At 40.4% G+C, this 24186-nt stretch overlaps 1 protein-coding gene and 1 non-coding gene across 2 annotated transcripts in view; both read left to right on the forward strand.

The window, feature by feature from the left end:
- Positions 1–24186, forward strand: part of LOC124545912 (ubiquitin-protein ligase E3B) — a 273159-nt gene that overhangs the window by 170429 nt on the left and 78544 nt on the right. The window contains exons 12-13 of the mRNA XM_047124876.1: positions 1661–1824; positions 20066–20328. Coding sequence (XP_046980832.1) covers positions 1661–1824; positions 20066–20328 — 427 coding nt within the window. The remainder of the gene's footprint in view (positions 1–1660; positions 1825–20065; positions 20329–24186) is intronic.
- Trnas-uga lies at positions 5227–5301 on the forward strand. The gene has a single exon. It is a non-coding gene; the product is annotated as a tRNA-Ser (tRNA).

Here is a 24186-nt window from a genome sequence, read left to right on the forward strand (position 1 = left end):
CTCACTGGCATCCAGCACGTTCAATATATATCATTTCTTGAACCCCTTGATGATGGACCCTGATGATATTCAGGACAATGAAACAAGAATCCATGTGCACAAAAGGGTGAATGGTAGCTTCTTAATCTTACCAGACAGTGTAAGGACACGGTCTTCTTCCAGGAGCCAATCTGAATACATTTTTCAGAGCTTGTCCTTGAACAGTTTGTTTATGGCCACATCTAGTGCTTGTAATTTTGAATTCATTCCTCCAGGTTTTATGGCAAGATCTGTATTTTGTGCAGATATTTTATCTTTTACTTAAAAGCAACAAAAAATGTCATGGCTCTCGTACCAGGCAGTGCTCCATATCTGTGTTGTCAACCAGCCCTTTTCCTGGCAACAAATCACTACGCCTGTAGGAAAGTCTTCTTTGGGCATGGTGTTTCTTTTTAGAATGATTAATGGGGCATCCTTCTCCCATCAGCTTTAGCAGCTAATACCACAGTTACTCAACTTTTTTCATTCCCGATTCCTCATAATGAGATACTTTTTGCCGATTTCATCTCTACTGTCATATTGCTCGGCATGTCAAAATTTACTGCCATTTCGTCAGTGTAGCCAATCTGATAAAAAGGGTATGCGTGATTCTTTCATACCTGGATGATGTAATGCTGGAAGTTGACCAGCTTCTCCTCAAAATCTGCTGACAATCACTGTGCTAGTATTGTACTTCATAAGAGAGTAAGGCAGTTTCTCTGCATAAATTCACAACATCAACCAATACTCACATGAAATTCTTGTTGTTCGTTTAAATCTTTTGAAGTTTCCGGGATGTTCCGTTGAAGAATTTCTTGTGAGATAGGCATCCCATCTTTCCTTTTATCTTGCACATAGGAACAAGCCTTAGCTTCAAGTTCCAGGTACTTGCCATATTTCAGTTCCCTGATGGATTTTCTTATTGAAATTGCCTCTGCATGTTTTTCTTCTGAAGCAACCATCACACATTAGATTCACCCAGTCTATATTCTCTTCTAGCCTCTCTGTCGTTTGTGGTTTTAGTATAATGCACAAGTGTACATTCGAAGCATACATCACAACTATTCTGAATTCCTTGGTTTGATGATGCTATTCTCTCTAAATAGTTGTTTGTATCATCACAAATCAGTATCCGACTGAAACTGAATTATAAGCTAATGAAATATTACTGGTAGTTTTGGCTACAGATACTAGTTGTATTGTTGCACATGAGCTTAATTTTTGTTGTGCAATTGTTTGTAAAAAGACTGTAGCAGATGTGAACCAGACCCTAATTTTTTGATGGTGAAATTTGGATAAAAAAGTGTGGCATATTTTCGGGTCAGTGTGGTACATCTGTGTACAGACTATGCAAGTTACTATATAACACATAGCGGATGGTACTTAGCATGGCACAGTTTGCATGCTGTATGCAATTACTCTGTCACAGCAATTTTTTAAAAGTGGGAATAATGATGTAGATTTCTGCGCCATTACTGAACAGTTACAACAATATTCCGGTACAGGGAGAGCTATGATATGGCATTTTAATATCTTATTTGTTATGTAGGCCACTCATCAGAGAAAAATAGCTCCACTTGTTCCATCCTGACATTTACAGTAACTTTATAATTTGGGTGCAGTTATTTTATTTCTGTTTCAGAATTTCTTGAGGAAACCATTAAACGCGTCTTTGATCCCTCTCTCAACCTTTTTCGTGTTACGAGTGAGGAGCGGCTCTATCCATCTCCTACGTCTTACATGCAGGATAATCACCTGCAACTGTTTGAGTTTGTGGGAAGAATGCTTGGCAAGGCAGTATATGAGGTAAGAACCACTTTACAAACCAGTTCACTGTAATATAACATGCAAACGTAAAGAAAAATTTATCATAATTTGAGCCCTTTCTAATTGTAAGACCATTGGATATCAATAGCACATTGAAAACTCTCATGTTATTGTGTTTGCAATTATTTCAAATTACAAAAAATGTTGTTTTGATGTCAAAATTAAAATTATAGTTTTACAGCATGGCCAGTAATAAACTTCCTCTGAAAATATGATCATATAATGTGTTTGTTGAGATCTAGAGGGTATGACTGAAGTGGGTTTGCATGCATTTTCTTTCTTTGTTCTCGATTTTGGCCTCCAACAATTATTTCGTGTCAGTTACGGAACATTTTCTCACCGTCAGATGTGCACGCTCTGCAGCTGTTTACGGTGAGCACTGTTATGTCACATTGAGTTCACATAAGGAAATCTAGATTCAGCAGCTCAGTGGTCATTTTATGTAATGTTAACTTACTGCATTTTGGACATAAATGATCAACACAACTGATATCTGCATTTTATTATAAAGCTTAACAAGAAGGATATTGAAGGAAAGAGGAAGCGAATAAATTAATTTTGCCAAAGGTTTACTTTTTTGTGTGATAGCAGCATCTTCCTCTGACTCCCTTTGCTGTAATGTACAGACTTAGACATAAAACCTGGCCGTCGGCCACTGCTGTAGAGACTAAGTCAGTATCGTTCACGTGAGGTGGCCAATATAACCGGCATCCTGAGTCTGGCCGTACGTACAATCTGGCAAAACTCCAGGATTCGGAAGTGTGTGGAGGAAATGCTGTCATTATTCATGAGCCACTGCAGAGTTGTATCTGTTCATGGTCTAGTGGTAAACGTCCTACAATGTGGATACGAAGTTGTGAGTTCGAACTCCCTCAATGCCTAATTTTTTAAGTCTTATTTTGGATGTCCACTAAAGTTCTGTCAGGTGGAACCTCTAAAGATAACTCACTTCACTCTCTAATACATAAGCAGTAGCAAACATTTCAAGAAACTATTCTACCAAAAAGCTCGTGGCTGCATCAAGATCAGAACAGTTCTTGCTCAAGAGTTTCCTCACCCTGCAGCAGCCAACAGCTCTGTGCCATACACCATACACTGCTTAACACGAGGCGCCAACAGATTAGCCAAGTGTGATGTGGCGCTTTGAGTGTGTTATCACCTGTCATTTTCTTATTTGCAGTTCTAGTATTTAGCTTACAGTCAGTATGGGTTTTTGCATGCTTGAAACCTATGAATGTTGTTCAACAATTGTACAGTAGAGTTGCAAGTGCGAAAAGAGCTAACATTTGAGATGTACTATTTGCTATGGGTTTAACAGATGGGTGAAGGCAGCAGAGGCAGCTTGAAATCTTTCTATTGTGTTTGGGGTGAGTGCTTTTGGAAAATAAACTTCAGAAAAGGGTTTTCTTATTTCAAGAGATATCGTTCTGACGTGAATTACTTTCAACATTCAGGAAGTCTTGATGACAGATATATGTGGTGAACTGTCACAATTTAAACATTGTGCAATACTTGCATTCAATAGCCAAGGTTCAGAAGGCTGGAGTAGGGATACTGGATGCTCCAGCTCAAAGCAACAAAATTCAACATGATGACTATTGCTGCATTTTTACTTGATCATCATCAGTTCGCTCAGTGAAAATTCCTATGCAATATTTGTACTGGTGATGTGTTATGAACCCCTTAAATCAATGGCCGAACCCTAACAAATGGCATACACTCAAGCAAATGTCAGTCTGAACATAATGTTTTGCATCCACTGGCTGAAAAAGAGTGTTGTGCATTTCGAACCTCTCCTCAGGGTTGTGCCTATTGTAGCTGGTATTTGGTGCCAACAACTAACACATCATTTTGTTACAGTGAAATAAAAACTGCATCATGTGTTGCTACTACAAGATAATGTATTCTGCTGATATCACAAACAAAGCTGTCCAGGTATTTTTTGAAAAGTCATCCTTCACACACTTTTTCTTGTGATCTTATACTCTCAAATGTTTAAAAGGCCCATTCCTTATCAAAAAACCACCTAGAAAATACCTTTCTGGGCAAAAATGCACTTCAAACCTGGTTTGATGACATTTTTAGTGATAATCCTGCACAATTCTACAGGTTTGGAATCAGTAAACTACCTCAGCATTGTCAGCATGTTTTAGATAATGTTAATGTTGGAGAACAGTCTGTTGGAAAATGCTATTAGATTACGCACTGTACAAATAAAAACATAATGGTTCTTATCATGAAAACCATATACCAAAAGTCTACTGTAATACAACTCAAGGAATCTGTAACATGAATGAGCCTATATCGGCATGACTTATGAAGATAATATTCACCATGGTCTTTGAAACGGTCTATGTTTACTTGCTATCCCATGTTGCTGTCAAGTTCTATAGAAACATGGCAGTCCATAAGCAAATAAATAAGATTTCCTTGTTGATTTTGGATTTGGCTGCGTGTAGGTCTGTCACAAATGTCATAAAAATATTGCCGTCGGTGAGATTGGAAACGCAAGCCTACGCAGCCTGTGCTTAATTGGCAATCACATTATCTCGCAGCTGGTGAAGAGCTGTAGTATTAGTTTCTCCTTTATTGCACCAGTAGGGACTACGATAGCTAAATTTCAATGTAGAATATGAGATTAGATACAAGTTCCACATAGAATGACCTTCCTGGACTCAAAACCATAAATTAATAACATTGTTTCACACATTATGTGCAAATCACTCAGGTTATTCAATGAAGGTGTACAAGAAGATCAAGTGAATTTAGTAATATGATTCTGTGCCAGCCAGGAAGTAAATGTTCGTTTGCAGCATTGCCAAACATATACCGCATTCGAGTCTCGGTCCGGCACACAGTTTTAATCTGCCACAAAGTTTCGTATCAGCGCACACTCCGCTGCAGAGTGAAAACCTCATTCTGGAAACATCCCCCAGGCTGTGGCTAAGCCATGTCTCCGCAGTATCCTTTCTTTCAGGAGTGCTAGTTCTGCAAGGTTCGCAGGAGAGCTTCTGTAAAGTTTGGAAGGTAGGAGACGAGGTACTGGTAGAAGTAAGACTGTGAGGACGGGGCATGAGTCGTGCTTGGGTAGCTCAGTTGGTAGAGCACTTGCCCGTGAAAGGCAAAGGTCCCGAGTTCGAGTCTCGGTCGGGCACACAGTTTTAATCTGCCAGGAAATTTCGTATCAGTGCACACTCCACTGCAGAGTGAAAATCTCATTCTGGAAACATCTCCCAGGCTGTGGCTAAACCATGTCTTTGCAATATTCTTTCTTTTAGGAGTGCTAGTTCTGCAAGGTTTGCAGGAGAGCTTCTGTAAAGTTTGGAAGGTAGGAGACGAGGTACTGGTAGAAGTGAGGCTGTGAGGACGGGGTGTGAGTCGTGCTTGGGTAGCTCAGTTGGTAGAGCACTTGCCCATGAAAGGCAAAGGTCCCGAGTTCGAGTCTCGGTCCAGCACACAGTTTTAATGTGTCAGGAAGTTTCATATACCACATTGTTGGAAGATTCCTTTGTACTACTAGCAGAAAGAATGCTAGCCATTGTATTCCTTGAATCAGCTGCGAAGTGACTACACATTCTGTCTCAATGCAGCTGCATAGGGTCAGAAAAATGAAAGCATATCTCACTGAGTCTTATTCGCATTTCTGTATCTAGGTTTAGGGGCTAAAGCATAGTTACTAATAATATTCAGACACACTGACTGCAAATTAAAGGTTACACATCAAGAACTGCCGCAGTTATTTGCATTTTTTTTTTTAATAATAAACTTAGAAAATATTTTGATTTAGATTGATGTTATTGTCACTATCCGCAAAACAGACAAATGAAGGGACAACACTACAGCATTGATTGCAAAATGTGAGGATCCGCAGGGAGTCTTCGTAAGTTACAAATGACAAAGTCCCAAGCAAGAAAGGCTACTGTGGAAACCACATGCAGTGGCAGAAAATGTGTACTCTAAAAGCCACTTAAAATTAAACTATTCACAGTTTGTGAGGGATCTCAAATTTCTATATTCTGTCATTACTGTAGTAGAGGCAAAGGTAGGACTTTTAATTCACTTGTAAAATTACCTTGTTGGACTTGAAAATACAATTTTCCAACTTTCTGTTGCTTATTACACATGGATTGTCCAAATCATTCATCCAAGTTAAATGTAACTACTGTAACTATCTAGTGAATATAGTAAGATAATTCAGCTCCGGGCCTGGAAGTCCGTCGAACATCGTTCAGTCACCAAACATTTTCTGGATGGTATTTAAGATATAACTGTTTTTTGAGACAATACTTGACTAAATGTAACATATAAAACATGTCAGTTGCATAGCAGATGTTAATATTTGTTAAGGAATTATCTGCAGAAGTAATGTAATTACCACAAGAATGAACAGTGCCTGCTTGGTGCTTATGAGAGGGTTAGTTCATACATTACTGAAAAATATCTGTTTGTGTCTACAGTGACAATTTATTTAAATTGCAACTGTAGACCCACACATATACCTTTTCAGGGAGCTACTGTATCGGTCACTGTTCCACCTGCAATATGTTATGAATATGCTTCTTATATTAGACCGAGGAAATTGACAAGTGTTTCCTTCCAAAAGTTAGAAGTCTTTGGTTCCACTCTCTGCTTGTTCTCAAGGGAAATGTGAGGCATCGTAGCAGGGCAGGTGTTCCTAGTCCCAAATCAAGGGGCTTTCTCATGGAGCAGAGAGGAGTAAGTAGAGCATAAGGGGAGTTGGAGCGCCCTATCCCGACAATGTTAAATTTAGTGACTTGGTTTCCCTGTACTTCAGGAACCACTGTAGCCACTGACATGAAACTTTTACAAGACATTAAACTGTATGTTCTGAGTCTACTGAACTACAATAATTGCATTTCAGCCTCCGCTTTCATAAAAGCAATTTTTTAATTGCACGGTTAAAATTTTGTGTAATTTTTTTGTACGTTATCCTAAATAATTTTAATTATATAACATTATGTTCTTCTTTTAGTTCAGTAGACTCAGGATATGTATGTAATTACTCCCCGAAAATTTGAATACTCTACTCAAAGTGGTTTCTGACCTTTAGGGAAACATGCAACAGAAAATGTAAATTTTCAGGAACAGCTTCAAAAATTTCAAAAGACTGTAACTCACTTTTTTTATTTTTAGTGACTCAGAGGCATCCTGCACCATACTGTATATCATCCTCTTGATCTTTTTCCAAGTTTTTTCTTCTTTCAGGACCCCTTAGTGGCCAACTGTGCTGCATACTCTATTTTATCAATGCAAACCTTGTCCATCTGTTAAAGTTCTCTGATGCATTTTGCTCCAGGGTCAATTCGCATATGCTGTAGCACTTTCATCCTACCAATGTTGCCATAATTAAAAGCAATAACAGCATCACTAATCCCCAACTTCAGTGTCTTCATTCCAACAAAAACATTTTTTGGTAAGCGAATCCTTAGAAGATTATTGAACGACTCATTGGGATTTTTGGTCTGACCATGCAGACACTTTTTCAGTAATTAAGGATTTCCCAGGTCTCTGAAAATAGGTTTTATGACATCCATGACTATTGCTGGGATGGAATGTTTATGGCTGTATGAACTGTTTGAGACTGGGCATTGCCGTAATTCCACCAGGATGGCAAAGGTTTTTCATCAGTTGGCTGTCTGTGGAAGATGGTAGCCCATACTGCCTGCTTCATTTTCAACAAATCCTCAGTATTATTTCTAATGGCCATCCCATAATAATGCTGTAGTTCATCAATCATTTTGTCTGTCGGCCTGCCTCTTATGGTTTTAGCATCAGAAATTTTCTTGTCTCTCAAACTTTGTTTCAACTTCCTCAACCTGGTTCCCAACCTCTTCTGGACATGACCAATACATTCTAGTTTTGTGATAATCTTCTCACCATAAGGCTGAGCAGCTACTGCACTGTTATGTGCTTTTGAGTCTCCATCACATAAGAACTTAGTGTAATACACTCTCCTTTCATTCACAGATCGTTAAAAACTTTCAATAGCTGCAGAGGCCTCCATACCACCACTTGTTCCTTCATAATGTCTGTCACAGATATGCCCTTCTTCATTCCCTGATTTACACTTATAACTATGTTTAGTTAAAATCTGGAAACCTGTTACCTTTCCAGTCTCCACACTGGTCACTGTAGCAACAGAATTCTTAGAACTGTAGCCACGCTTCTGCCATCAAAAGCTACTGGTATGTCAGTCATAGCATCATTTATTTCAACAGCTTCATCTACAGCACCCTTCATTGACTAACATGCAGTAGATTCCACAGCAGCTCCAATAAATCCCGCATACTTGTTGATTTTACAAGGGGGGCGTGTCATATTCGTCGTGGCAGTGTGTCCTATGCCAATAGCTCTCAATCCATAAAAAACCACCTAACAGTTTCTTCAAAACAATTATCTTTACACTTCTCAGAATTCCAAAGTGAATGAGTATATTTACAACTGGCAGAATTAATGATAAGTTTTCTGGCTAGTCCATTTGATACCTCACTATCTTCATGTAAACTAACTGGCCCTCCACATATAACACATACATTCACCTAACACCCTTTTTAGGATGTGTAAATCTATAGAATATAAGCTAACCTATGATTTACATCACTTTCATTTTGAGAAAACTGTGTATCACAACATTTTATTTTAATCTTCGAAGCACTAATGGGTGTTTCTCTAGATACTGACGAGTTTGCCTGCATTTCAGTGTCTGTAACTTGACACGCCACATGTTGAACACAATGTTTCATTTTATTTGAAAGTCTATTACCATGAAACCTATGTTTCTTAAAAACACTTTGTTTTGGTGTCATACTTTACTTTTTGAGAGATTTACCAATCCATTCATCTCTCTTCCTCAGAAAAATGTTAGCAGTTTGACATACAACACGTGTTTATGCTATGAAACGATATGATACTATTTCTGACAGTGCTACCAATACAAACACGTAATTTAACCTTTATAACACAGCAATCCACAGCCTTCTGTATATAAACAAATTACCAATTTTATTAGATCTTGAAGTACTGCATGTAAAAATTTTAACATTTTCAACAAGTGTAGATTATATTTATATGAAACTCACATTGGAAGTATTTTATGTTATTTTTTAAAATATAATCTACACCTGTTGAAAATGTTAAAATTTTTACATGCAGTACTTCAAGATCTAATAAAATCGGTAATTTTTTTTTATACAGAAGGCTGTGGATTGCTGTGTTATAAAGGTTAAATTACGTGTTTGTATTGGTAGCACTGTCAGAAACAGTATCGTATCGTTTCATAGTATAAACACGTGTATATATATAGCAAATTTTATAATGAGATAAAAATCAAAAAATGTGGAAAAAAAATTTTTTTTTTCCGTTCTAACTCCCCTTCATCAAAGTTGTTGCCCATAAGAAGTGTCGATGCTCCCAGGCCATCTTTTGCGTAGGTAGTCAGTGCTAGAGTAAGTGCATCACCACTGATGTCATTCAAACCAAGTGAACAGTGTAACACCACCACATTCACTGAGCACCCATACCATTCTGTTCAGACAATTGTTAATATCATCTACTCGCAACAATTACAACATAATTGCTACTGACACTTTCCCTAGAAAAGCAATAGCCTTATGAATGAGAATTTCTGTTTGTGGCACGCCTCAGACTGAGATAAAAAATAACAATAACATGTTAAAAAAATATAGTGAAGGGCAGGGCCTGAATTTAGTTTCTCGAGTTCTTGCAGTTTGATCCTAAATAATTCCTGACAGTTGTGCATTAATACATCCTTACAGTTATCGAAATATTCATATGGGTATTGTAGTTTAATTGCTTTAACACTTGATTATGTTAAGGAATATTCTGTTTTGAGTTGAATATGATTAATTTGAGTTTCAGTCCATCTTCTGACGAGTTACAGAGTGATGTCTGAACTGTTTTGACAGCTGTGTTGCCTGACTCTGGAAGGAGTTGTGGCATCTGGCAGTCAGTACTGAATGCAGATATGCACAAATATATCTACTGTTATAAGGGATACTCTCCTTTGCTGCCTGCTTCCATACCATAATTGTAAAATAACATAAAGCCCATTCTGCTGAAATACCCAATGTGCACGAGTCCTTAAATTAAATGTTCATACGGCATTGATGGCTGGCAGTTTTGCTGCCGAGTTGCAGATCTTTTCAGTTGGTGCCACAATGGGTGACTTGCATGTCAATGATGATGACAATCCAACTCTCAGCCCCCGTGTGGAGAACACACCTGACCCAGCTCGGAACCAAACCCGGGCCCACTCCATACTAGTCAGACACACTGACCACTCAGCTAAGGACACGGTCAGTTGTTAAATAAGTGTCTGTAAGCAGTAGTAATGCTGAAACAAAAAGCCTGTTGAACTAAAGTATGGTGAAGTCCCTGGTTCTTGCAACTTTTTGCAGTCAACTATGATAAGAATCTCATGTTGTGTTATAACAACAAAAATAACCAATTTTTGGCAATATAGTGAAATTGGGTAGATAAAAAATCTATGCGCCAATTGGCAGCAGGAGAACACACGTATGAAAAAGGTTTTACTTTGCAAGCTTTTGGAGCCAATGACTCCTTCTTCTAGCAGATAGGTTGAAGGAGAAGAAAGAGGGACAAGGGGAAAGAAACTGGATAGGAAATGGGGCAGAGTTTGGAAAAGTCACCCAAAACTCTTAAGTCAGGGGAGACTTACTGGACTTACCCATCAGGTAAGTCTCCCCTGACATGGGGTTCTGGGTGACTTTTTCAAACAGTGCCCCTTTTCCTACACCTCTCCAGTTTCTTATACTTCACCTTTCTTCCTTCCCTTCAACCCTTCTGCCGGAAGAAGGAGCCACTGGCTCTCAAAGCTTGCATAAGTAAAACCTTTTTTATATGTGTGTTCTTCTGCCACTGGCTGGTGAATAGATTTTTTATCTATCCAATTATATTGTGTCTAAAAACAAAGATGATGTGACTTACCAAACAAAAGTGCTGGCAGGTCGATAGACACACAAACAAACACAAACATACACACAAAATTCAAGCTTTCGCAACCAACGGTTGCTTCATCAGGAAAGAGGGAAGGAGAGGGAAAGACGAAAGGATGTGGGTTTTAAGGGAGAGGGTAAGGAGTCATTCCAATCCCGGGAGCGGAAATACTTATCTTAGGAGGAAAAAAGGACAGGTATACACGCGCACGCACACACACACACACACACACACACACACACACACACACACACATCCATCCGCACATACACAGACACAAGCAGACATTTGTAAAGGCAAAGAGTTTGGGCCCTTAAAACCCACATCCTTTCGTCTTTCCCTCTCCTTCCCTCTTTCCTGATGAAGCAACAGTTGGTTGCGAAAGCTTGAATTTTGTGTGTATGTTTGTGTTTGTTTGTGTGTGTATCGACCTGCCAGCGCTTTTGTTTGGTAAGTCACATCATCTTTGTTTTTAGATATAATTTTCCCACGTGGAATGTTTCCCTCTATTATATTCAATTATATTGTATCATATATTGCTTCAGATCCCATAAATTTTTATTTTCTCACTTCATACTAAAACAAGTTGTATGGGATGATAGGAGGAAAATAATTATATGATTCTGAGAAAAATTATTTACTTATGAGGTGCTATTTGTTGTTATTTTTTGTGTGAAGTGTAAATTTTGGTATCACCTCATGTTACTTTTTCTTGTGATGGAAAGTGAATGGGCATTCTATTATTGGTTAATATTCTAATGACTAATGATGTGACATCTGTTCCATTTGCTGCATTGAATCTGTGAATAGAGTTCCACGTTGGTCACTCGACAGATGTGCAGATTGTGAACTCTACACACTGCATTCAGAACCGAGACGATGTCTTTCTGTTTATATTGTAGCATCTGCTACTGTGTCGGTCAGTCAACTGCCATAAACAAATCAGCACTGTTTATTGCTGCACTTGTCACAAGTCACGACTTCGAAGAGTGCACTTTCTATGTTAAATATATTTTAACAATGTAGGGCGCCACAGATTGCTGCTTACCGTAAAGAAGACACACAAAGCTGCAGACAGGCACAATTGAAAAACACTTATATAAAGCTTTTGGCCACAGCCTTCATCAGTACAACACACACACACACACACACACACACACACACACACACACACACACACACACACACACACACACACGAGCAAGCACACCTCAGACACACAAGACTGCCAATGGCAGCATCTTGGGCCAGAATGCAACTATCACGTGGGATGCAAGCAGTGATCTGGAAGGGGCAGGGAAGGGGAAGGGACAGTAGTGTACGGGTGGGGAGAGAGATGAATGCCATCAGGTGGAGTGTGCAGGGACTAGACTGCAGGTGCAGTGTTAGGAGATTGTGAGCCAGGGAGGTGGGGAAAAAATAAGCAGAGAAGGAAAAAAAAGGAGATGAGCGAGGAAGGATGCATTGGCAGAGGGCTGCAAACAAACAGGGTGGGAGACAAAAGTGGGAGGAGATGAAAGGGCATAAGGTATGGAAACTGTGGGGTGGAGGGTGTGGGGACACTATGTTACAGTAGGTTGAGGCTGGGATAATTACAGTAGTGCACAATGTGTTGTAGGGATAGCTACCATCTGTGCAGTTCAGAAAAGCTGGTGGTGGAGGGAGGATCCAGATGGCTCGGGAAGTGAAGCAGCCATTGGAATCAAGTGTGTTATGTTCAGCTGCGTGTTGTGCCACAGGGTAGTCTACTTTTCTCTTGAGCACAGTTTGGTGGTGACTGTTCATTCTGGTGGCCAGTTGTTTGGTAGTCATACTGATATAAAAAGCTGTACAGTGATTGCAGCAGAGCTGGTAAGCGACATGGCTACTTTCACAGTGGACTGGCTCCTGAAGGGGTATGATAAATCTGTGACAGGATTGGAATAGCAAGTGCTGAGTTAGTGGATTGGGTAAGTTTTGCACCTGGGCCTGGGCCAAGGATCATATCCCTGTGGCAAGGGTTTGGGATTGGGAGTGGCATAGGGATGGAGTAGGATGTCGTGGAGGTTGGGTTGGTGACAGAACACTGCTTTAGGAGGGGTGGGAAGTATCTCGGGTTGGGTGTCCTTCATTTCAGAGCACGATGATTGGTAATCTAAGACCTAGCGAAGGATGTAGTTCAGTTGTTCCAGTCCAGGATGTTTGTTGGAGGGTGGTGGGAGGATTGGGAGTTTGAGGGGAAATGGCACAGGAGGTCTCTTTGCAGACAAGGTTTGGAGGATAGTGCCTATCTCTGAATGTCCCGATGAGACACCCAATATACTGAACGAGGGAGTTTTTGTTACTGCAGATATGCCATCCCTGGTGGCTGATCAGGGTGAATGGCAGGGAATTTTTGGTGTGAAAGGGTTGACAGCTGAATTTTGGTATAGGGCTAAAAGTGAAGCCGTTGCGTAGGACTGAAACAACTGCAGAGCTGAGGGTTTTGGTGGAAAGGTTAACAACAGCATTAAAGGAATGTTTTGACTCTGAATTTGGTGGAGGTTGCTAGGGAGTTTTGGTGGATGTGGCAAATTGAAAAGGCCCGCCAGAGAGGGCTTAGCACTGTGAGTGGTGGACGAGGAGAAGCTCTGTTGATACGACAGTGGTTAGGTAGTGGTGCCTGCAGGTGGCAGTAGGAAGTTAGCAGGCTGGATGGCTTATGGAGGTGGTATCTGGAATGAATGCACCTCCAGGTGCTGGAGACCAAGGGATTCAGTTTCGGAGGTGTGATGACTGCATAGCTGTAGTATCTTGTGGAGGGAGCAGAGGTGGTTCCGAGATGCCTGTGCCATGGAGGTGTGTTTTTTGCAGTACCAGTTTTGTGAGAGACAGAGACTGGTGGAATCTGAAAAGGTGTAGTCATTGCAAAAAGAGGTGTGGGATCCAGAGAAAGGAATCTTTAGTTAAGCTATTTGGGGGGGTGGGGGGATTGAGTGGTTTAGGAAAAATTTGAGAAACAGGATGTGGACTGGGTTTTAGCCAGGGAAAGGGGCACTTTTCTGAACTGGCACAGAAAGATGGAGCAAGGGTCCATTGTGGCAGGAATGGTGCAAATGAAACGAGAATGATGCAGAAATGAGCAAAATAGGTGTTGATAGTTGTGAGAGGAGCTGGATAAGCAAAAAGACATGTAAAGAGGCATAAAAAAATAGGTAAAGACACACAGAAAAGCAAAAATATGAACAGATACATAAAAATATGTGAGGGAGTGGGGGGGAGGGGATGGGTTAGGTCGAAGATCAAAAGTTTGTGTGACAAGGGCAAATATGAAAAACAAAATGCAAAAGTATGGCAGGATGAGGGATACCTTCACAGAAAGGCAGTATCCCCCAGACCTGTCTCGCAAACAGATCTTCCATGACGTTTCCCCTCGTACCCCCAATCCCTCTTTCATCCCCAAGAAACAGCCATAAAGGAGTGTCCCCTTCATCATCCAGTACCACCCTGGACTGGAACAACTGAACCACATCCTTCACCAGGGCTTTGATTGCCAATCATCATGCCCTGAAATGAGGGTCACCCTACCTGAGATACTTCCCACCCCTCCTAAAGTGGTGTTCTGACATCCACCCAATCTCCCTAACATCCTAGTCCATCCCTGTGCCAATCCCAATACCTTGCCACAAGGATCATATCCCTGTGGGAGACCCAGGTGCAAAACCTGCCCAATCCACCCACCCTGCACTTCCTCTTCCACTCCTATCACAGGTTTATCCTACACTGTCGAGAGCTGGGCCACCTGTGAAAGTAGCCATGTCATTTACTAGCTGTGCTACAATTTGTATGACTACCCATCAGCTGTCCGCCAGGATGAACGGCCACCGCGAGACTGTGGCCACCTGCAATATAGACCACCCTGTGGCACAATCAACAGCTGAACATAACACATTTGATTCCAATGGGTGCTTTACTACCTGAGCCATCTGGATCCTTCCCTTCACCACCAGCTTTTCTGAACTGTGCAGATGGGAGTTATCCTTGGAACACATTCTCTGTTCTCATACTGGTCCCAGCTTCAACCTATGGTAACATACTCGCCCAACACCCTCTACCCCACAGTTTCCACCCCCTGTGTCCTATCATCTCCTCACCTTCTCATCTCCCACCCTGTTTATTTACAGCCCTCTTCAATTCATCCTTCCCCACTCCTCGTCTGTTTTCCCCTTTTTTGCTCCTTTTTTTCCATATCTCCCTCCCCCACAACTGCCTGTTGTCAGTCTAGTCTCTGCACCAGACAGCATTCATCTCTCTCCCCACCCGTGCGCTACTATCCCTTCCCCACCCCCTCCAGACTGTTGCATCTCACGTTATAGTTGCGTTTTGCTCTGAGATACTGGAGTTGGCAGTAGTGTGCATGAGATGTGCTGGCTTTTGTGTGTGTGTGTGTGTGTGTGTGTGTGTGTGTGTGTGTGGTGTGTGTGTCTTTTTTCCACTGATGAAGGCTGTGGCCAAAAGCTTTATTTGTGCTTGTCTGCAACTTGACGTACAGAAAGTAGCACTCTGTCTTTACCTATTTGTTGACATTGCTAACTCAGGTTTCCATTGTTTAAATGTATTTTAGAAGTAATTCATCCACCAAGAATTTAGTTAATCCAACGTGCAGGACACAGGTTGAGTGAAAATGGATTTTGTAACTTACAATTGCATATAAATATTTCACAGTGATATTTAATGCAGTTTCTATTGTTGCTTGTCTTTTAAATCTATTCATACAACGCACAAATGTGAACAGACGCACATGCGTGTGCACACATGTGTGTGCACGCGCATTGTAAATGCTTTCTGGCAGTGCAATAGCCATGAGCAGGAGACTGAAAGGAAACGGATGTTATTCCGATGAGCTACTTAAAGCATTCTATATGGGAATGACCAGCAACAAACTGTCCATTTGCATGAACGGACACAGGCGGACACTGTTTGTTGGTAATGAGGATCACCCTGTGGCTAAACATGCCTTGGTACACAGCCAGCACATCTTGGCACAGTGTTACACCGTCTGGCTTATCTGGATACTTTCCACTGACACCAACCTATCAGAACTCCGGAGATGGGAACTTGCCCTTCAATATATTCTCTCTTCCCGTTACCCACCAGGCTTGTACCTCACCTGTCATTCAACATCATCTTTGCCTCTGTACTTCCGCCTCGACTGACATCTCTGCCCAACCTCTTTGCATTTACATATGTCTGCCTGTGTGTGTTTGTGCGGATGGATATGTGTGTGTGTGCGAGTGTATACCTGTCCTCCTTTTTTCCCCCTAAGGTAAGTCTTTCTGCTCCCAGGATTGGAATGACTACTTGCCCTCTCCCTTAAAACCCACATCCTTTCGTCTTTCCCTCTCCTTCCCCCTTTCCTGATGAAGCAACCTTGGGTTGTGAAAGCTTGAAATGTGTGTGTGTGTTTGTGTGTTTTTCATTGTTTATATTTTCTCTATCAACATACCAACGCTTTCATGTGGTAAGTTACAGGTTCTTTGTTTTTAGATATATTTTTCCTATGTGGAATGTTTCCCTCTATTATATGAAAAGGCAAACTGAAATTCACATGAGCGATGCTGATTTGTGGACATATACATCTCGGTGTCGAGGAAATACATTGTATTTGAACCGAGAAAAACTGATGTTATGAGTATTGCCCTGTAATACAGTGGGTCCGTTCTCTTACCCTCCATATATGCAGGAGTCACCGGCGCTGTTTTTCAGTCGCTTGGAAATTTAGATGGTTGAGAAATTTGTGATAAATAGAAGCTAAGCAACTTGTTTTTTTTTCTTCTTCACATTATCTGATCTTCGGACATTGGGAAGACCTTTGCTGTTCGATACATATTTCGGACATAATAATGTACAACAACCCAAATTCACTATCAAGAAATCCAAAGCAATTGTGGATTGCTTATGATCAGATTAACACATTGTCTTGCACTGAACTTCCTGCATAGGGCTGCATTCCCCCATTCCCTGTGCCGTCTGTTTCCCTGTTACACCAAAGTACGTTCTATCACAGGCTCGATGAATAGTGATGTGGCTTGATGATGGAAATTGATTAATAGTTGCATGAATAATTGGAAAAATTGATTGGAAAGACTAGTTGAAAGAAATTTGAAGGTAATTTATGAATTTATATACAATCCTGTGTGAACTTTAACTGATACCAGTATCAACAGACCTTGAGTATCAATATCAATACATTCAAGGTCAATATTTATAATTTGCGTTATGTAGTGCTTCACATTGATTCTATTGTGCTTAGTCTTAATTGTGACAATATTGATGCAGGATTGCTCCTCCGGATATTGCGTTAAGTTCTTCTTGTCTGCTCTGAACCTCTTGATGCAGGATCTCGGCAGCAAACGAAATGATGAACAGATAGGTGTGGATGTCTTAAATGTGCGAATAAATTTTGCTTTTGCTAATAAAGTACAGGAATTAACAAACTGAATAGCATATTTCTTATTTTGTTTCCTACAGATGTTTAATGATGTGTCAAAACAAACAAAATAACTCATTAATTTATCTTTGGCGGGATGTATTACCCATTCTAGTCTTATATATGTGACAGTGAAACATCAAAATCTGGAGAATGTCGACTTTCACCTGTGAATGTCAACATTCACATAGTCGCTTAGTGTACGTCCAAAATATTTGCTAAATACCCTTATTTCTGACTTACAGTGGTAAATGTTGACATTCACCATGCGCTAATGGTGAATGTTGAACATGTTGGAGATTTATGTTTTCTTCTCCATAATTCAGTCGCTATAAAATGTCACAAGTGTGACGTAACATTTTTGCCTCTCTTTCTGAAAGGAATGACCAAGAATTTAAAATGCACAGTACATTCTACATGAGAAAAGAAAATAATAGTTATAACAAATTACATACTTATGTGATTCAAATCTTATTTATTCCAACAACTTAAACTATTATGACACTTTGAATTGCACAAGAGCCCTTGCTTTTACACCTTCATTTATTTGTGGAACGCTTCCTTTTGCAATGGCAGTGTGTATAGCTTTGTCCCCCACATTCCGAATTAGCTGCAGCTGCTTCTCTCAGCGATATTTCTTGAAAAGAAATCTCATCTATGGAAAGTAACTTTTAATACAAATTACGAACTGATTACGTGTGTAAAGCTGCTTGATTTTTATTTACCAGTTTATAGAAGTCGGAGTCTTCTATTCCAACAACAACTGCTAACACATTTCGGCTATCTGTACGATCACATTCGACATCAGGGACTTGTATTCGTACATTATCACCTATTTGAGCAGGAGGAAATTATTTTTGTGGGGTTTCATAACATCTTTGTTGCTTGCAGTAGAAGATTTTCTTTCACAGCCGCTCTTTTTGTAGAAATCAACTCATGTTTTTCAGACAGAATTTGATGTGAAGATGATGTAGGTTGTAGGGCCTGTTCAGTATTTTTCTTTGGAATATGGTTTTTGGTATGACCACCACTCAAATTTTTTTATAAGTATTCACAGTTTCTTCAAGGTGTTCTTCGGTTTCAGAAGTATTGGCAATTTCTTTGAGTTGTTCTTTAGTTTCAATATTTGCGATTTGTTCGCCAGGCAAAAAAGGCGATGCTATGTCTCTTTTTGTTTTAATGCCAAACACGGCTTTGTAAGGACTTTGGCGTATTCCTTCATGGTAAGTAGGGTTCTTGGCAAATTGAACAAAGGGTAAACCATCTGACCATTTATTTGCATCGTTATCTTTGGTCCATGCAGTTAGCATTTTCTGTATATCCTGATTGGCCCTTTCAACTGAGCCTTGTGTTTGACTGTGATGAGGCTTTCCATGAACTATTTTAACATCTTTCCATATAGCACATGGTTCGGATGTGACTTTATTACTAAATTCTCTACCATTATCTGATTGCAATATTGCTAGTCCACCAAATTTAAAAATATTGAAAGAACGTGATGCGCTACTTCTTCAGCTCTTTTAGTTTTCAAAGGTCGTAGCTGGACAAACTTAGTTAAATGATCTTGATACACCATTATGAACTTATATTCACCATCTCTGTTTGACTTGACATCTTTAGTTTAATTCAGAACTAATCATTGGCTTCACAACAATACCTTTCTTAAGTGCACTGTGTTTCATTTGACACTGTTTGCATAAATTTAAATACAACATTACAACTTCATATGTAATATTTTTGTATTTAACTTGCAACTCTTTAAGCATACATGTTCTTCCTCCGTGGCCTATTCTGATGTGTGTTTCATATAGTATACTCTACAATTCTTCATTGGTAACATAATACTGTATGTTCGTTTCCCCTGGTTTTAATGGTACAATCAACTTCTCTTCATCATTACTTTTTAAAACATCAAAACATTTTAATTGTCTGTAATCCAAAGGTGTGTTGCATTTAATTGTAGCAGAAACCACTACAGGAAGTATTTTAGAATACTTTTCTTGAGAAAAATAAAAACAATTGTCTTCTCATTTACCCACAATTAATTCATTTAACTTTTCATGAAAAAGATAACGATTTACTGCAGTATCTATTTAGTATAAATTAGGGTATCGGAAAAAAAATTAAGAAAACGTTGCTCGCGTTATCAAATCTTGCATAAGACTGACAAAGCTGATTGACTCTGAGCAGAACAAAGGATTTGGCAGGAGAGAGCCAGTCGCTTGTTTTTTGACTCTTCTGTTTTGGACCTCCAACAGAGCATATCTGTGGTTGTCTACACACACCAGAGAGGGTCTGAATGTACAACAATGTAATGAAATATTCGATCTTTCACCGACGTATTTGGCGTCTGTTGACATTCACAGGTGAAAGTCGACATTCTCCAATTTTGGTCAGTCACAGTAACATATATATAAGAAAGGAAAAAGAGTGAAAAAAAATTAATATGATTCGATACATCGGCTGGGCACCTGAACGAGCTAGAGGCCTCACATATCACGGTGCGTGCACTCTGTTTCCAGAATGGATGAGCTTGACTACCCACAGTGTGGGCAACAGAACGGAACAGAGCAGTCGGCCACAAGCAAGCTTGGGTGGGTAAATGTGGTGGGACGTATGGCTCCTGACTGCTCTCTTTTCAGTATTTGGTGAGAAGATGCTTTTCTTCTTTAGTACATAGCATATGTCTTTGTATTTGTGTACACATTTTTAATTTATATAACTTTTTGTTTGATTGAATATGGACTTACAGCAATATATTTATTTATTTTTCAGGGAATTGTTGTAGATGTCCCATTTGCATCTTTCTTCCTGAGCCAGTTACTGGGGCAGCAGAATCAAGTTCTTTATAGCTCAATGGATGAGTTGCCGTCACTTGATCGTGAATTGTACAGAAGCTTGACATTTATCAAACATCACCAGGGTGACGTCCAGGAGCTAGATTTAACATTCTCAGTAGATGAAGACTGCCTTGGGAGGCTGGTGACCCACGAATTAATTCCTGGAGGAAAAGCTGTACCTGTGACTAATGAGAACAAGTAAGTTTGTGTGTGTGTGTGTGTGTGTGTGTGTGTGTGTGTGTGTGTGTGTAAAAGCAACACAATGTGCAAGAAATATAACAATGGAAATTCCTGGGTGGAAAATCACATCAAAGGAGAGAAAGGGATGCATTAACATATAGGGGGCCGATGCACAGCACACAAAAACATCTAATAGAAAACAGTTACTCTAGCTTTTGAGTTCTTGCTCTCTTTCTTTTAAGAGTACACACATTCACACACCCAACCACACAGGCACCCAAATGTAGATGCCCACGGTAGAGGCTAGATTGGTTATTGAAAATTGATTATTGAAATCAGTTGTCGGGATAGATGGAGATGGGAAGAGGGTGGGAAGGACACACGAGGAAACGAAGGGGTAGCAGGTTTGTGTAAGGTAGATCTTATACCGTATGACTCAGTGACTGCACAACAAAATAAGAGGAGTCTGAACTTGTGAGGGATAGAGAGCCAGACGAGGGGGGGGGGGGGGGGGGGAGGAGGAGAGGCTGCGAAGGTTCACAGGAGAGCTTCTGTAAAGTTTGGAAGGTAGGAGACGAGATACTGGCAGAAGTGAAGCTGTGAGTACCGGGCGTAAGTCGTGCTTTGGTAGCTCAGGTGGTAGAGCACTTGCCCGCGAAAGGCAAAGGTCCCGAGTTCGAGTCTCGGTCGGGCACACAGTTTTAATCTGCCAGGAAGTTTGATATATGTTTTATGTATGCGAAACATATATGTTTTATATATGCGAAAATATTTTGTTGAGCCCAACCTACATAGGTAGGAATGATCATCAAAATAAAATAAGAGAAATCAGAGCTCGAACAGAAAGGTTTAGGTGTTCGTTTTTCCAGCGCACTGTTCGGGAGTGGAATGCTAGGGAGTTAGTATGATTGTGGTTCGATGAACCCTCTGCCAAGCACTTAAATGTGAATTGCAGAGTAATCATGTAGATGTAGATGTATCAGACTCTTCAGAAAGATGTTTGCTACAAAATTAACATATTTTTGAAAATTCGATTTTTTAAATTTTTGACATATCTCAAACACTCGAGGGATGGGGGTGGGGCTGGGAGGGGGGAGGGGGGGAGATTTCTACTTTTCTGACAGCTATGCATTAATCACCTTGTAGAACAATGAAGTTATTTTTGTCGGTTTGCTAAAGAAATTTGGCTTTTATTAATCTTTTACACTGAGGCATCGTGTTTGAAACAAAGTGTTTGGTTCCACACTATTGGCTAATTTCAACTGCTCGCTGCATTTCAATTGCACGTTTTCATCTTCTAGCACATATGGCACTATTCCATAATAAAGAACCAAAAATGAGTTAATACAGTATTGGTACTCCAAGAAAATTTACATCCCAAAACCCACACTGAAAAGTTTAATATCAGGTCGAGACCTACTTCATTGGGAACCTGGACATACGAATGTGCTCTTTAAGTATGCACTTTAAATGTGCCATTTTAGTATGGTTCACGAAATTCTGATGCTCTTGGAGTATCCTCTGATGCCTTTTTTCTTTTATGAGATAATGTAAGATCTTTTAATGTTTTACACATACGGACATACCGACTTCCTGCATCATAGGAGTTGCCAAAGCGCGGGAGCGCTTGTTATCTGACGATTACTGAAACGAACCTATTTCTAACAGATCGTGGGAAAATATTGTGAATGGTAGTTTGAAAAGCGTTACTTTCAAAATAAATTTCCTTTTATGCAAATTGAACTATGTGCGAGAATGTACAATGAATTTCTTAACTCACAGAGTGTTTGATGACGAGCCATTTAGAAGTATTTCGAGCCCAGATCAGACATTCATGTCATTATTATGAGCAAATTGATGTAGTGCTACGGCAAGCTCTCTCTCCTCTGTGGTAGCTAATTTATTTGTGGAAAACTTCGAGGACAAGTCACTGGACTCGCCTAAAAATTTTACTGACACATTTGTGTGATAATCATGAAGTATAACACACGCAAAAAAGATTGTAGTAACCAAAACCAACGCGGATCGGAGCCACCAGGCGGGGAAGCCGCCGGCGGTGGAGCACACACCACCGGGTAAACACAGAACGAGTCGGACGACAGACCAACGACAACTGACAACAACCGACCAAGACCGACTATGATCTGACACAACAGGGAAGAGATAAACAACGGAGGCTTGTGGAAACCACAACACCAAACACCAACAGTAAATCCACTCGGAACCAGAGCCAGGCAAATGTCAACAACGAGCAACGACCAGAACGCGGTACCACCGATATAGAAACGAAATCCAGAGCGAGTACCAGACTGACTCGACTAGGGCAGAGCGGGTCTCTATATACGAAACTGGAGGGAGCGGCTATTGGCCGCTGTCTGCACGTGGCGTAGTGGTGGCGCCCTCGCTGCGTGAGAGCTGCTGTGCGGAATAGCCGCCGCAAAGGCGGAGCCCTCTATGGGCTGACCACGTCCATTTGTTCTGGCGCGTGTTCGACTTCTGCAGCTGAAGGTACTAGAAAGATCGACATTATAAGTGAAAGCTTAGCTTCTCTTGCAGCTTATTAACCTTAGAGACCAATATTATATGTGAAAGCTTTTCTTTTCTTGTACCAACACTATGTATATTAATTTAAAACATCAACTTTTCCTGTTTGTGTATCCGCCCTACTTTACACTGATGTTGCTATTAGTTGACTACATCACATGTCTTGTGGTCTGAATATACGCTATCACCAGCTGGCAGGATCACGTGACATGAGCTATAACTGGATTACAAAAGCACACCACAATCTCTATTACAGTGGTTCGGAAAGTAACATGCGGTGTTTGGTGGAATTCAAATTTATACTTTCGTAATACGAAAATATGCAGCACACATGTTGCTGCACATCAAAAACCTTTCCAAAAGGAGTTTCCTTCCCTGAGTTTCATTTTCTAAAGCACTGGGAAATTCTACACTCGTGTATAAAACATAACCATTCAAAGGATTGATAAGTTTTACAGTTCCGAGGGAAAATATATGGTCACGTAATAACATGGAAAAAGTTTGTTCTCATCCGGGAGAAAGTGTATTTTTAACCAGGAAATCCGGGAAATATCCTCTGCCTCTACGCATGCATTTCATTTCAACATGTGTGTACGACAGTGTCATCTGCGAAAAGGCTCAGGAAATTTCTGGCATTGTCTACCAGGTCACTTAAAAGTGAAAAGCAATAGTCTTGTATTATTCCCCAGGGGCATGCCCGAAGTTACTTTTAAATCTAAAGACGTCTCTCCATTCAGAATGGCGCACAGTTTGCTTGAAACTCTTCATTCCAGTCATACTGTTGGTCTGATACTACATACACTTGTATTTTGTTCATTAGGCAGCAGTGCGGAACTGCCTTCCCTTGGTCCATCTTCATCTCCTTTCCTCCCCTCATTCTCCCTCCCCCTCTCTCTATCCCTTATGTCCTCTAACCTCTGCACTCCTTTCGTCTCGTTGCATGGCTGCCGAGTCGTCTGGTGAGAGACCTGCCTCACATTACCCTGCTACCTCCTCGATGCCCGTGTGTCTTTACCTTCCCCGTTCCAACTTCCGTCTCCCCGGGCAAGTGCTTACAATAATCGATATTTGATAATTGGTCTCACGTATATTGTGGGCGTGCACGTTTGGGTGCGTGTGTGGTTGTGTATGTAAACGTGTGTGCTGTTTATTAGAAAAAGGACCAAGACCTTGAAAGCTAGTCCTAACTGTTTTCTGTTTCATTTTTCAGTGTGCCACGCACCAGTCCTTTTAAAAATTACATTTAATTTCTTAGAGCATACTATGGCATGACACTTAATGACCATAAGTTTTTCTGATTAAAACTTTTGTAATTGTGGAATGTATCTGTTA

This window comes from Schistocerca americana, chromosome 1 (genome assembly GCF_021461395.2).
Source record: "Schistocerca americana isolate TAMUIC-IGC-003095 chromosome 1, iqSchAmer2.1, whole genome shotgun sequence".
NCBI classification, from domain to species: Eukaryota; Metazoa; Arthropoda; class Insecta; order Orthoptera; family Acrididae; genus Schistocerca; species Schistocerca americana.